This window comes from Rhipicephalus sanguineus, chromosome 7, assembly GCF_013339695.2.
Source record: "Rhipicephalus sanguineus isolate Rsan-2018 chromosome 7, BIME_Rsan_1.4, whole genome shotgun sequence".
Taxonomy (NCBI): Eukaryota; Metazoa; Arthropoda; class Arachnida; order Ixodida; family Ixodidae; genus Rhipicephalus; species Rhipicephalus sanguineus.
Genome location: NC_051182.1, coordinates 46,290,076 through 46,303,031, shown reverse-complemented (window position 1 = coordinate 46,303,031; position 12,956 = coordinate 46,290,076). Strand labels below are relative to the sequence as shown.

General features: G+C 44.7%; 1 protein-coding gene across 1 annotated transcript in view; it reads left to right on the top strand.

Moving 5' to 3' along the window:
- The window catches only part of LOC119398669 (uncharacterized), a 40,254-nt gene extending 27,605 nt beyond the window's left edge, over positions 1–12,649 (top strand). The window contains exon 2 of the mRNA XM_049417382.1: positions 12,555–12,649. Coding sequence (XP_049273339.1) covers positions 12,555–12,649 — 95 coding nt within the window. The remainder of the gene's footprint in view (positions 1–12,554) is intronic.
- Positions 12,650–12,956: the final 307 nt, after the last annotated feature.

Below are 12,956 nucleotides of genomic sequence, written 5' to 3'. Positions count from 1 at the left end.
ATGTGCACGTGGTGTGTTCGCGACCTTTTTTTTTCTTTTTTTGCGGGAGCACGTGTTCTTCTTTTGTCAGTCAGGGTATGGCACATGGTGTGTTTGCGGCTCTTTTTCGTCAGGTTTCCTACTTCTCTCATTTTTTTTCTGTCTTTGTATGTACCTTTCCTTAACCTTTTTCTCTCCCTCTCGGCTCTGAGAACGATGATATAAAAGCGCATCGAAGCCTGGTGAATTTCATCCTGATGAAGATCGGTCTCCGATGGAAACATCGACAAATAAACAGTTTTTTAGAAGCGTATACCTTTTTCATAATTATTTTACGGCAAACGAAGACGGACTCTTCATAATCTAAGTACCATATATATATATATATATATATATATATATATATATATATATATATATATATATATATATATATATATATATATATATATATATATATATATATATATATATATATATATATATATATATATATATATATATATATTACCACATTATAATTGTCAGGGACGCCTCCTTAGTGGAGGGCTGCGACTCTTTAACCTGCACCCAAATCGAAGTACACAGGCATCTATCAATTCGCGTCTATGGAAATGTGGTCGCCGCGGCCTGGATTCGATCCCACGCCCTTCGGGCCAGCATTCGAGCACCATAGCCACAAAACCAACGCAGCACTTCAAGTTTTCCCAATATAGCGTTTAATATTTACCGCTTCGGCTGATGCGTTCTTCGCCGTCACAGCTACGTGGCGATACTTAGAAGAACTTGTTGCTCGACTGCTTGGTCTATAAATTCCGATTAGTTGGTGTATAAATTGTATAAAACCGAGACGCCAAAGCACCACCAGCAAACAGAAGCACAAGAAGAGGAGAGCTTTTCTTGTGACTCTTCTTTCTGCTGGTGGTGCTTAGGCGTCTGGGTTTTCTCGATGTTACATGGCAATAATATGGACATTTAAATCGACATCTGTGAAATTTGATGACTGTGTTTGTCACCCGCTTATATAAAGCCCCCTTTTTTGCTTATCGGTATGCAGCATAACGAAGTCTTCATTACAAATCGCTGTGTGCTATTTAAATGACGTATTGAATATTTCTATCACACTGTGCCATATAAATATTAGCAAAACGTTTTCTTGGGCTAGTTGGTTCATGACTTCTTGAAGTGAAATTGTAGCGCAAAATAAAAAAAAAATATGTTGTGTAACAGTCTGTGCTTGTGTTGGTTAGCGCTACAGTTTTTCTTGGAAAAGACATTATTAGCAGGCAGCATGGCCTCGAATCTGGATGGTTGTAGTATTACACGGCTTGTAAAACGGTAGCAAACAATTCACCGGTGTTCAGTTTCGCAAATAGCTGTCAGTACAATCAACTCTAAACGTAATTTGGCCAACGGACGAAATTGCGTTTATAAAGTGTAATTACTTTTGTAATTACGTTTGTAAAGTGGTATGTTGGGAAGATCTAGCCAAAACTATGAGTTTTTCCGACCTGGTGTACATTTCAAACTTGGGATTGCTGTCAATCTTGTTGACTAGACCTGTCTTATGCACATGTGTGACCTTGTTGCATATGAATATCAGGGATGCAATGCGCAGATAGGGTACTACGTGTAACCCGCCAAGGTGGTTATATGTACAGCCCTGTCTGCGCTTGACTGCTGACTCGAAGTTCGTGGCATTGAATCCCGGCCCCATTTTCGATGGAGGCAAAAATGCTTGAGACCCGTGTGCTTATTAAGGTGCAAGTTAAACGGACACTAAAGGCAAATAACAATTTATGTCAGAGGGAATGGTGAATGTTTGAGAAATCCTAAAGCGTAAATATTATCAACAGTAGTGCTCTACTAATCGAGAAATTATGGTAAATATAGGACACGATACGCTCCACTGGGGAACATTTGGAATCAGCCCTATGACGTCAAGAGTCACGACTACAATTAAACACTAGCACTCAAACTACTTATAATATAAAAAGAGATTCCCTGCATTTCAAGACGTAACAGAACGCTGCTTGTGCATTTCTGTTTTATTCATGGAAAAAAGAACTTGGTGTTGCCAAGGAGAACAGCGTGGGTGGCTTAAAAGTTCCGTTTTCGCCGGGCTCCTCACCGCTCGCGTTGTCGCGTCTCAGTGGTAGTTTCGTTACAGCGTACTGCTGTGTGTGCTTTGCACGCACATGAAAGTCGCTCTAACGGAAAGTTCGACAAAATGCCGCCGCCCTGGTATGTTGCCGGATGCCTGAATGGTGTGCGGCGCTTGAGCAGCAGCAGCTGCAGCAAAGAAACCGACGTGGCTTTCCAATGGGTGCCGCAAATAAACCCACGCCGAAGTGGCTGAGCGCTGTGCATCTGCGACAGTGTGCTAAACAACCATGAAATGTGCGTGTGTGCTCGCTGCACGTTCGTGCAGAGTATTGCGAGATCAGCCGCAACTTAGGAAATGATTTTAATTTGCCCTTCAAAGCAGAAACCGCAGCATCGGCTGCCGGCAGTCAAGGCGGGCAACATTGGGCAAGGCTAACGCTACATCAGGAGGCCGTTTTAGGCGGGCGATTTGAAGTGCGCTGACGGTGTGCGGACAACTAAGACGTGATTTTCTTTCAAGATAAACTTTTCCTTGGCACGAAACAAACACTACGAGGTTCCTGTAACGTTATTTCAGCAATCAACGTCGACTTAACATATGCCTTTAGTGCCTCTTTAAAGAACCCTACGTGGTAGAATTTGCGGCGCCCTCCACTACGGCGTCCCTCATAACCATAACGTGGTTTTGGGATGTTAAACCCCAAGAATTCATATTATTATTATAGTTGTACATATGCAAAAAAAAAAGTTTGTTAATGAGAGAGATATAAACAACTTTAAGAAACATAAGACTCCCCGAGTGTGGGCAGCAAGCAAAGAAACATTAAACGAGGATTTCTTTAAGAGAAATTCTTGTTTAATGTTCCTCAAGAGAAGAGAAAATGTAAAAAACAAACATTATTTCAATTGCGAGAGAGAGAGCAAAGAAAAAATCTGCACAACAGAACACATCCTACCATGGAAATAATAAAGCCACATATTCCAATTGCCACTTTACAAAGTTTGCTGAAAACGAAGTAGAGCGGTCTCAACACAATAAAAAAATGCTATTAAGCGCCCGAAATTCAATGGGAACTGCGACACGCGCCCTCCATTTTGAACCGGTGCAGCTAGCGTCAATCATGGCTGGTCGCTGCGCGGACACAGTGGCAGCTGACAGGATATTAAGCCGAAAACCTTAGATGCCTCATCAAATGAGAAATTTAACCGTCGGCGTCTCGCGTCCTGCGGCGTCGAGGACGAGTGCTTCAAAAAATCATCATCACGACATGACGTGTTCATGATGTCATAAATCGCCAAAATTTGTGACGCCATCATGACGTCACAATATTAGGACTGACGTCACTTCACGTCACGTGCCGTCCCATCATGTCGTCATAACATGACATCGAAGCTTGGTGAAAAGCGGGCACATCACGGTTTCAGCGCAAAACAAGGTGACGTACATCCGATCCTGGAGGCAATGCAAAACCACGCTAGGTGCGCAAAAAATTCGGAGGGTGGCGGGGCACGATCAATACATCGACTTCGAAGAAAAATAAAATGGCTTTCGCCTTCGAATCGTCTTAGGTGAATGCGTGAGAGGTTTTCACGCACAAGTGTTTTATGGCAGGGTCTCCAAAACATTGCAGAAATATTCCCGTGGTAGAATTACGTCAGCAAAATTAACGAGATTGATTGGCAAAGAAAAATACTACACGGAATAGCTACGCTCAGAGGAGTCGAATACGCGACCCGTGCGCCTGCGGCGATGGCCAGCGGATGTTTAACCCACTGCGCTACCACAAAACACAACATGGAGGTTACCAGAACGCGCCTGATATCTCTCGCACTTCCCTCTAACAGTGCTTTTGATTCGCGGGGTGGTGTCACCTGAAGAAGTAGAGATAACTAATGCGTGACTTCCGCGAGCTGTTGTTACGAACGTTCCGTTAAGCGCGTTTACAATAGGTGAAGTGTAATTTTGTGAATTATTTAACACACCGCAAGGTGGTTTAAAGAAAGGCGTGTTTCCGTCATGGAAGTACGTCAGCAAAATGAACGCCACCAGATGACAAAGAAAGAAATATGACAAAAAGTTGCGTTTATAGAAGACGAACCTACGACCGCTCGGTCTGCGGCGATGGCTGGCGGGCGTTTAGCCCACTGAGCTACCTCCAAACACGTAACGGACGCTACATGAACACGCTTTTTTTTTCTTAAATCTCTACACATCAACAGCACCGCTGCGTAGGCGAAACGAGGGACGCCACAAGTTCATATGTTGATGGCCTTGCACCGCTCCGGGATCTCATTTGTAGGGCTGGGTGCGAGCCCCACCACAGGAAAAGCTGGGGCCACATTGGCGTGACGTGCTTGGAAGGATCACGTGTTAACAGCGGCCTGATCGTTTGCTTCGAGAGTGCCGAAGGGAGCTGAAAACGAAATTTTAGAGTACCTCCTGCGCTGTATCTCTGATTCAGAAGGGAGGTTTTCCCGCTTGCAGTTCAGGCTTGAGAACAGTTGCAAGCAGTGCAGTATTTAGTCGCTGTCTTTGAACGCGTCCTATTTGGTAGGCCAGTGATCGGTGCCCTCGCACGTGTCCGTAGGGTAAGGAGCTGCTTGAAGGTTGGATTGCGATACTTAGAACTGCTAAACAATCGTCGGCTGCCAAGCGCATGCCAGCCGACATTTACGGGAGGAAGATTTCTCCTTCGGAGTCGGGCTGCGATGTTCGGTGAGTAGCAGAAGGAACCCACTCAAACACCAACTCGTGCACGTTGGTTGGCTAATGATGCTTTTCTCCCGTAAGCTTGTTCATATGTTGCCCACCTCCATATCGCCCCCATGATTAGGTTGATTCACTCGAAATTCATGTTGGTCCATCCCAACCGCCTTGAATCTTTTCCTACGAATCCTTATGCATTTTTTCAGGAAAAGTGCAGCGCCTTTATCGTTGTACCTTTTCAACGTAAAAAAGCGGCATGGCAACCCGCGCCGCTTCATAGGAGGACACGAAATATGCTGCACTGAAATATACATCAGGCTCAAATACTTGCCCAAATCATGGGAAGTGCCCAATGCCCGCCAGGTCATTTTTTTCCGCGGTGCGAAAGGTCACATTTCAGCTCCATGCGTTACAAAATTCCGTGCATGCTGGAGAAATCTGCGTGACGTTCGAATGCACTCTTCGCACTGTTCGTAAAATGGTCGTCGTCAACCGGTGACGCTTGTCAAATTTTTCTGTATTGATTTTTTTTTTATTTGAAAACAAATTGGCGATTCATTCCTTCGCGCTTGGGGCGAAAGAATGCATAACAAGCGCTCAACTACGTCTGTGAAGACACGTTTCACTTTTGTGTTATACCGATTCCTATGACAGAGGGATCAGCCATGTTTTTTTTATTTGTGGAATGGACACTGAGACATATTTATTAGTCGTCATCAGCAAAGGCAAGAACAAAGTGAGCAGCTGCGAAGGTTCCCGTGTTGCCTTACGGGCGCGTAGTGGGCCCTTCGCTCATTCGCAGAAGGAAGAGTTATGGCGTAGTGGGCACTTCGCAACTCTACATGCAGTAGGCATTCTATGATAGTTTGAAACGGCCAATGCTACTGCGCACAGACGTTCATTTCCATGCGCTGCGGTTCAGGCATCCACCAATAACCGAAGCCAGGCTAGCGATTGCCAAGGCAATGCGAACGGGGCCCGATTATGCTCTCGCGTTCTACTCCTGAAGGCGAAGCTGAAGCGTCCTATGAGTTTTAAATGCGAAGCACTTCTTAGCGAACGTATGCGACTTTGAGCGTATCTATCTATCTATCTATCTATCTATCTATCTATCTATCTATCTATCTATCTATCTATCTATCTATCTATCTATCTATCTATCTATCTATCTATCTATCTATCTATCTATCTATCTATCTATCTATCTATCTATCTATCTCTATCATCTATCTATCTATCTATCTATCTATCTATCTATCTATCTATCTATCTATCTATCTATCTATCTATCTGGCCGCCTAGGACTTGGTGCTCCTGGCAGTTGCGTTAATGGGATGTATACCAAAATTAGTATGGCGTAATGTGACCATATGACAAACATAAATGACTATTCATAGCATGGAAATCATGACATGCTTGTCATGAACGGCATCATTTACATGCCCTGATCATGTAGCTCTTGCGGCCGTTTTGTTAACTTAATATATATCGAAATTGGCGTAGCGTGACAAGAGTGCATGTCGAACATAAGTGACAGGTCCTATCGTGCAAATCATGACACGCCTGTCATGTACAGCATGATTTACACTGCATGATCTCGGCGTGCTCGTGGCCGTTTAAATAAATGGATATATACGAAAATCGACACGACGAGACATTTCTGAATAAATGACAGGTGGTAACATGAAAAGCATGGCATGCATCTCATGGTCATCATGCCTTACATTCCACGCTCATTGTGCGCTCGCTAGGTTGATATACACCAACATTGGTATTGCGCGACATCACTGCATGCAGAATATAAATGACAGGTGGAAATGAAATCATGACATGCATGTCACATACGGCGTGCTTTACATGGCACGCGCATGGTGTGCTTGCGGCCGTTTCGCTAGCATTGTACACATCAAGATTCGTATTGCGGGACGTGACTGTGTGGCGAACATAAATGGCAGCTGCTAACATGAAGATCATGACATGTATGTCATGTACGGCCCTATTTATACGCCCCTCTCATGGTGCGCTCGCAACCTGTTCTCTAGCTTGATATACACGAAAATTGGTATGGCGTGACGGGACTGTATGGCGAACATAAATGGGAGGTCCTAACATGCAAATCATGAAATGCATGTCATGTGTGGGATGATTTACATGACAGTGTCTTAATGCGCTTGCTGCCGTTTTGCTAACTGAATGTATACCAAAATTGGTGTGGCATGACATGAGCGCGTCACGACATAAAGAACAGGTCATGCGTTGTGTATACCAGAATATATGTTTCATTAGCATGGTATATACGAAATTGTACATGCATATATGAATGTCAAACATGCGATATATAGCGAATTAGATATCATACTATGAATGACTTAATTTGCCTCAAAGACAAACAAGGCGATGTATACAGTTCTTTGCTGCCTGCTTTGCATTACATGGATACTCACAGTGCATCAGATTTGCCGGATTTTTGCCGCTGCCGTCATGTCCCTCCTGCATGAAGTTCAAATTGATAAGATCTATGTTTTACCGCTGGTAAAAGCGCGCCGAGCGGGGTCGACGAACGCTGCCGAAGTGAGATCAAACGAGCCCATTTTCGTCGCTGGGAGTGTGCATGCGATAACATCACCCCGCTCGGGAGGCCTGGTTTCGAAGTAGACAGGAAACGCCCCATCCGTCTTTAACGAGCATGAAAAGGCGCGAGGGGGTGGGGGTGTCGCGCGAGAAGCAACTTTGAACTTTGAAACGAAGGGTGCGGTCGCGATCGCTGGCGCGCGCTATCTCGACAGCAATCACAGCGGGCGGTATACCCTTCTACGCGCTGCCCTCTCAACGCGAAGTGACTATGCGGAGAGCATCTCTCCCTGGAGTGGCCGTGTTCTCTTACACCAGCGTTTTGTAGTTACGCGAGATCGCATACAAAAGAGTTAGCTGCCAGCCTCACATCGTATAACACTGTAATTTGTTGCTATCGCATTCATTGTTTCGCCCTTGCAGTGAAACTGTGACTTTTTATTGGTTGTTTAAATAATTGTAGAACTGAACGTTTTTAACAGCAAACATGCAACTACTGTTGCATGTTATCCTCGCAATTTCGCCACCCAACTTTTGTTTTTACTTTTTTTTCCTGGTGTACCAAGGACACCCCTTTCCAGTAGCCATACGGAAGCAACAGCGCAAAATACACGAGGAAGGGATGAGTACGCCGGTCTGTCGTTTAAATCTCACCATTATTCTGAAGCGAATACAAAAAAGCAGCACAATCAGAATGCTTAAGTATTTTAAGTGAAGTTCTATCAGACGAAGCGCCAGTGTAGTGCAATCGTCACTCCTTGTTCATTTTGCGCCACTGCTTCCTTATTCTCAATCATGATGCCATTCGTCAAGCATTATGTTTTTCGAAGTTTTGTATCTATCGTATACCGTGGACAAGGGGACATATCCGTCCGTGAGTCTTTCGTTTTAGTCTTACGTTTATTCTTTTCAGCGTGCCTCGTTTTTATACACTTTTGTTATAACGACGGCGTTGTAGTCACGCGCACGCAATTCTTCCGTGCTGAAATCAACAGCTGCACATATTCATATTCTTCTCACTAAAAACTTTCCACTAAGTTAAAGGACCCGCTGATAAATTTTTCGTTTCTTTCGCTTTCGTTTTGTTAGACTGCTGAAGCATTTATCACGGATTTCTTTTTTCTACTATCAATGTTCATCACCCAAAATGATGTGATGATGGGATGGTGCAGCGAACACACTGCATCGACTTTTCCTTGACATCCCCACTCACGTCGAGGATACGGTACCTCAAAGCTGTCCGGCACATCGTAGTGAAGCTTCCGCGGTCCCCCTGGAGCACTCAACTTGGCTTGGACTGCAGCCGCCGTGAACAGCGCGACCAGTACAAGCGTAGTGGAGGTTCGTTGCATTTCGTGGCTATTGTGATTGCTAACGCAGGATGCCATGAGTAGTTATACTGTCTCGCTTCAGCTTCAGGCTAAGGACAGTGACCTGTGTTAATTTTCGTCTATGAAATGAGTATTCCAGTTCAGTTCTTTCTAACAGACATCTGCACCAGAGCTTGATCAAACGCGGGTACGTACTGTCAAACGTCGGCTGTTGTAATTGCAGCGCGCAAACATTCATAAGTTCATCCAGCGCATTGACTAGGTTGTCCCCCTCTTTTTAATCCGAGTGCCAGCTAAAATATTCTGCATGCCAATAAAATAATCTGTGCGCCAAACTTTTCAATCCATGTGCCAAACATTCAATCCTAGCGCCACCATATTTAATCCAAGCGCCACCACAAATAGGCTGCGTTCAGGTGAGCTTAATCCAAGTGTCAAAATGTTTAATCCAATCGCCAATAACTTTAGTTCGGGTACCAGTCACTATAATCTATACACAATAAACAGTAATACGGGGCATATCTGCAGTACAATTGAAATACAGTTGCTACAACATGAAATGCGATAGCCGGAAAGCAGAAGACAGTACTAATATTTGTATTCGCTGCTATTATTTATGAAAAAATATAATGCCATAGTTTGCTTGAGCCGTGTCTGGAACGCTTATACTTTATTGCTATGCATCAATTTGTAGGGCAATGTTTGGCACGTGCGGAGTCATTTTAATGGGATCGAAAGAAATGCATCTGTGTGCTGCTCATTACGAACATGTTAACCAATATTTTGTAGTTCAACGAAATTAGCTCTTACACACTAGAGCTCATAATTGGATTTTGGGTCGGGCACACAGTAGAGCAGCTCCAGGACAGGTCGTGTAATGCGAAGGACAGAGAGTCTATGCTCAGTTAGTGACGCATTTGATACCAAGATATTTAAAACCTAGTCTAGGGCGGCAATGGTTCAAGTGGAGACACAGAATTAAGAAGTGAACAGACTCGCGCAGGGCAGGGCGAATTGGAGATAATTCGAAGAGCTTTCCTTCTGCAGTGTACATAAAATCTAGACTGCTGATTGCGATGTGGACAACCAAAGTTATATTTTATACTCATGTTAGTTTTGATTATTTTATTAAGACAAAATCATGTGTCCCATGATTTGAACAGTATCAACTGTTGGGCTAGTTCGCACGGTGACATATTATCTGCAGCGCGAGAAAACCAACACAGATAAAACAGAAGGCACAAGGACGACGTCTTCTCTATAAGCTCGTTTTTCCACGCTGCAGTATCCAACCCACCGAACATTTGAAGCTTACGGATGTCACCGAAATCATAAATTTATTTTATCAATGTTGTCTATTTAACGTATATATATATATATATATATATATATATGGGATTATAGGTAAAACGGACGTGAACAATATTTTTGCATACTTCAGATTACTCGAGAAATGCAACCTAAGCACAGCGTCTGGTCAGTATTTATTACATTAGCAATGTCTTCTAGGGGTTGTGAACGGACGTTCACAAGACATCTTCACGCGATGCTGTAGGTACGAAAGATAAATTCTGCCGGTCAACGGCCGCGCAGTCCACGCGCTGTATCTGCTGCACGGATTGTCCATCGATCTGCGTCCATCAGCAAATCACGCCTGCACTCCTTTTTGTCAAACCTTGTGGTGTCGCCAGCACTAAATCAGGGCGTGCGCTTATATAGGCCTTCACGTGCGACTTTATTTTCGAGTACAGTTCTTCTATTGGGTTGAAAAAGGGACTGTATGCTGGCAGGTGCTTTATAAAGTGCATTGATTTAGCCAGAGCTGCCTGCTCTGCTGGAGCGTGAGCAGGTGCGCCACCAAAAATGAACACAGCTTCTGTGTTTGGCTCCTCGCGTTCCACACGGGTCGAAACATCCCTAAGAAAATCGTTGAAAGCGGCCCAATGAACTCTGTCTACTGCAGTCCAGTGAATGACGCCATTTGCGCACATACCTGCTATAAAATACATGTTCGCTCCTTTTGTCGTCGTGGTTGTATGGACAGCCGATTGCCCTGTAGCTGCCTTGCCGAAGTTCCTAGAACACCAGATATTGTAGTTTGTCTCGTCCAAGTAGAACGGGCACACACGTGGTCCATCGGACTGCAGCCACAGGGCGTACAGCTTACGGCTGTGCTTGACTTCGTCACGGTTGCAGTCTGCGAGCATCTGCATCACCAGCTACACCGGGTACCTGTGGGCCTCTAGCATGCGATCGACTCTTCTTGTGCTGATTGTTACTCCAGGCATTTCCTCCTCCAGGGCCGCCTTTAACTGTCGTAGAATAAATGTGCTGTTTTCATCGACAATTCGTCTTAAAGTACTCACGACGTCATCTCCAAACTATTTTCGGAACGACTACCCCACTTTGATGTTTGTCTGTCGGCAGCAGCAGTTGACCTTGTTTTTCTGTTGACACCCACGGCCTCCGCCATTTGCTTTAGGTCGCCACTACACCTGTAGAGCTCCACAATCCTCGCTCTGACGAGTACCAACACCCTGCTGTTTTTTCGACGAGGTTCATCTGGATCTTTGAATTGTGGTCCTCGCTTGCGTCCAGCCATGCCTTCAAGCAAAGCTCGCTTCGCGTATGAAAATGTTTCCCTCAGAAAACATACGTGTTGCAAGCGACAACGCTTACAGCAACACAGCGTCACCTGTTACATGAATATATGTATCTCGTTTGATGCTTTTATAGCAAACTTAATCGTACAAAAGCCTAAATAAATGCACGCTTAGTTGCTTTAAAATGTTATTCTTTCATTTCAAGGATGCGTGATTATCGTCTCTCAATCGGCATCGTTCTGACTAGGGCGAGCAGATGACTGCGAATTCTTTTGCGGAAAAGTAGCCATAATGCCATCTGCTAGCAGATGACGTTGATCCCTGCCAGATGCGATCAACGGAGTACATGATTACGGAAATTCTGCAATTAGCGATGAAGCATAAACTGACTAGGGGCTTAAGCTCATACCACGTGTTATATGAACGTATACAAGTATGACACCAAATTCTAAGGTATGACACAAGGGATTCTAAGGTATGACGCTAAAACGTTAGGGCAAAATACCGTAGCACCTTTTTTCATAAGCGCTACCGTACATTGGCAAAAAAAGGAACATTCCTGTCGCTTTATGTTCACCTTGTTCCGACATTTAGACCACATAAGTTGGCAAACGTTCTGTTTCTTGCGTATGGAATAAGCTGACTCACACTTAATTAAAAACCTTGCCCATTGGAATAAACGTTTTGGCAGTTCAACTAAACTCACTGACACGCGGCGTATTTGTGGGGGCGCTTGGCGATAGGAATAAAGGTTTGCTACATGGTTTAAATAGTTAGCCGCTGAGAATATTTCAGTGGAATATGGATTATTTAGCTGGAACTTGGATTAAAGTGAGCGGGAAAACCTGTAGATGATCCTCGGTGTCTTTGCTAGGTGTCTGCGCTTCTGGCAGAACAATAGTGCCGACGCTTTCTAAGCTAGCCGGCTCGTCTTGAGATGTCTCAATTCGTGACGGTCTACGCTGTCCTTGATAGGCCTTTTTCTGTTGCCTTCGAAGTCGGCCTTGTGCTGCCTGTGATTAGTATTATCTATGCGAAGCACCTCATCTTCTCGCTCTCGCTGACAGACTTCGGCGTCCTGCGTTTTGATATAGGCCTCAGCCTCTAGCGCTCTACGGCGTACTTCAGCCCTCAGCGCATCGCGACGCGCTTCAGCACTGTATTTATTGCCTCGACTTTCACAGTCAGCAGGTCTTTAAGCAGCAGAGTGGCTGAACATAGCATGCTTAGCCTTATCAAAGCCATGCGCTCCCTCAGCGGATAAGCGCTTCAAAACAGATGCACAGCAGCAACGTGACAAGCCTCTTCAGCCAAAGCTCTCGGCTAACACCAACCTCTTGGCAGATGTTTGAGACATTTTCAAAGCTTACGAGAAACAGATCAATGTTCTCGCCTGTCTCGAAAATGTGGGGACGGTTTCGTGCTTCCTGCCATTTATGCGCTTGAAGCATACTCTCAAACTCTTTCATTTTGAAAGCATGTTCTGGCTCTTCGCGACGTTCCTCGGCATCCCGCTCGTCGCGCTCATCGCCTCAAACTCGCGCATCTCAGCCTGCTGCTTCTGCTCCCTAATTGCCTCCCAAGCCTTGTCTGCCTCTTTGATCGTCACGTTCTCTGCGCGCATCACTTTGAGAATCGCTTCCCTTGTTTTGGCGTAGC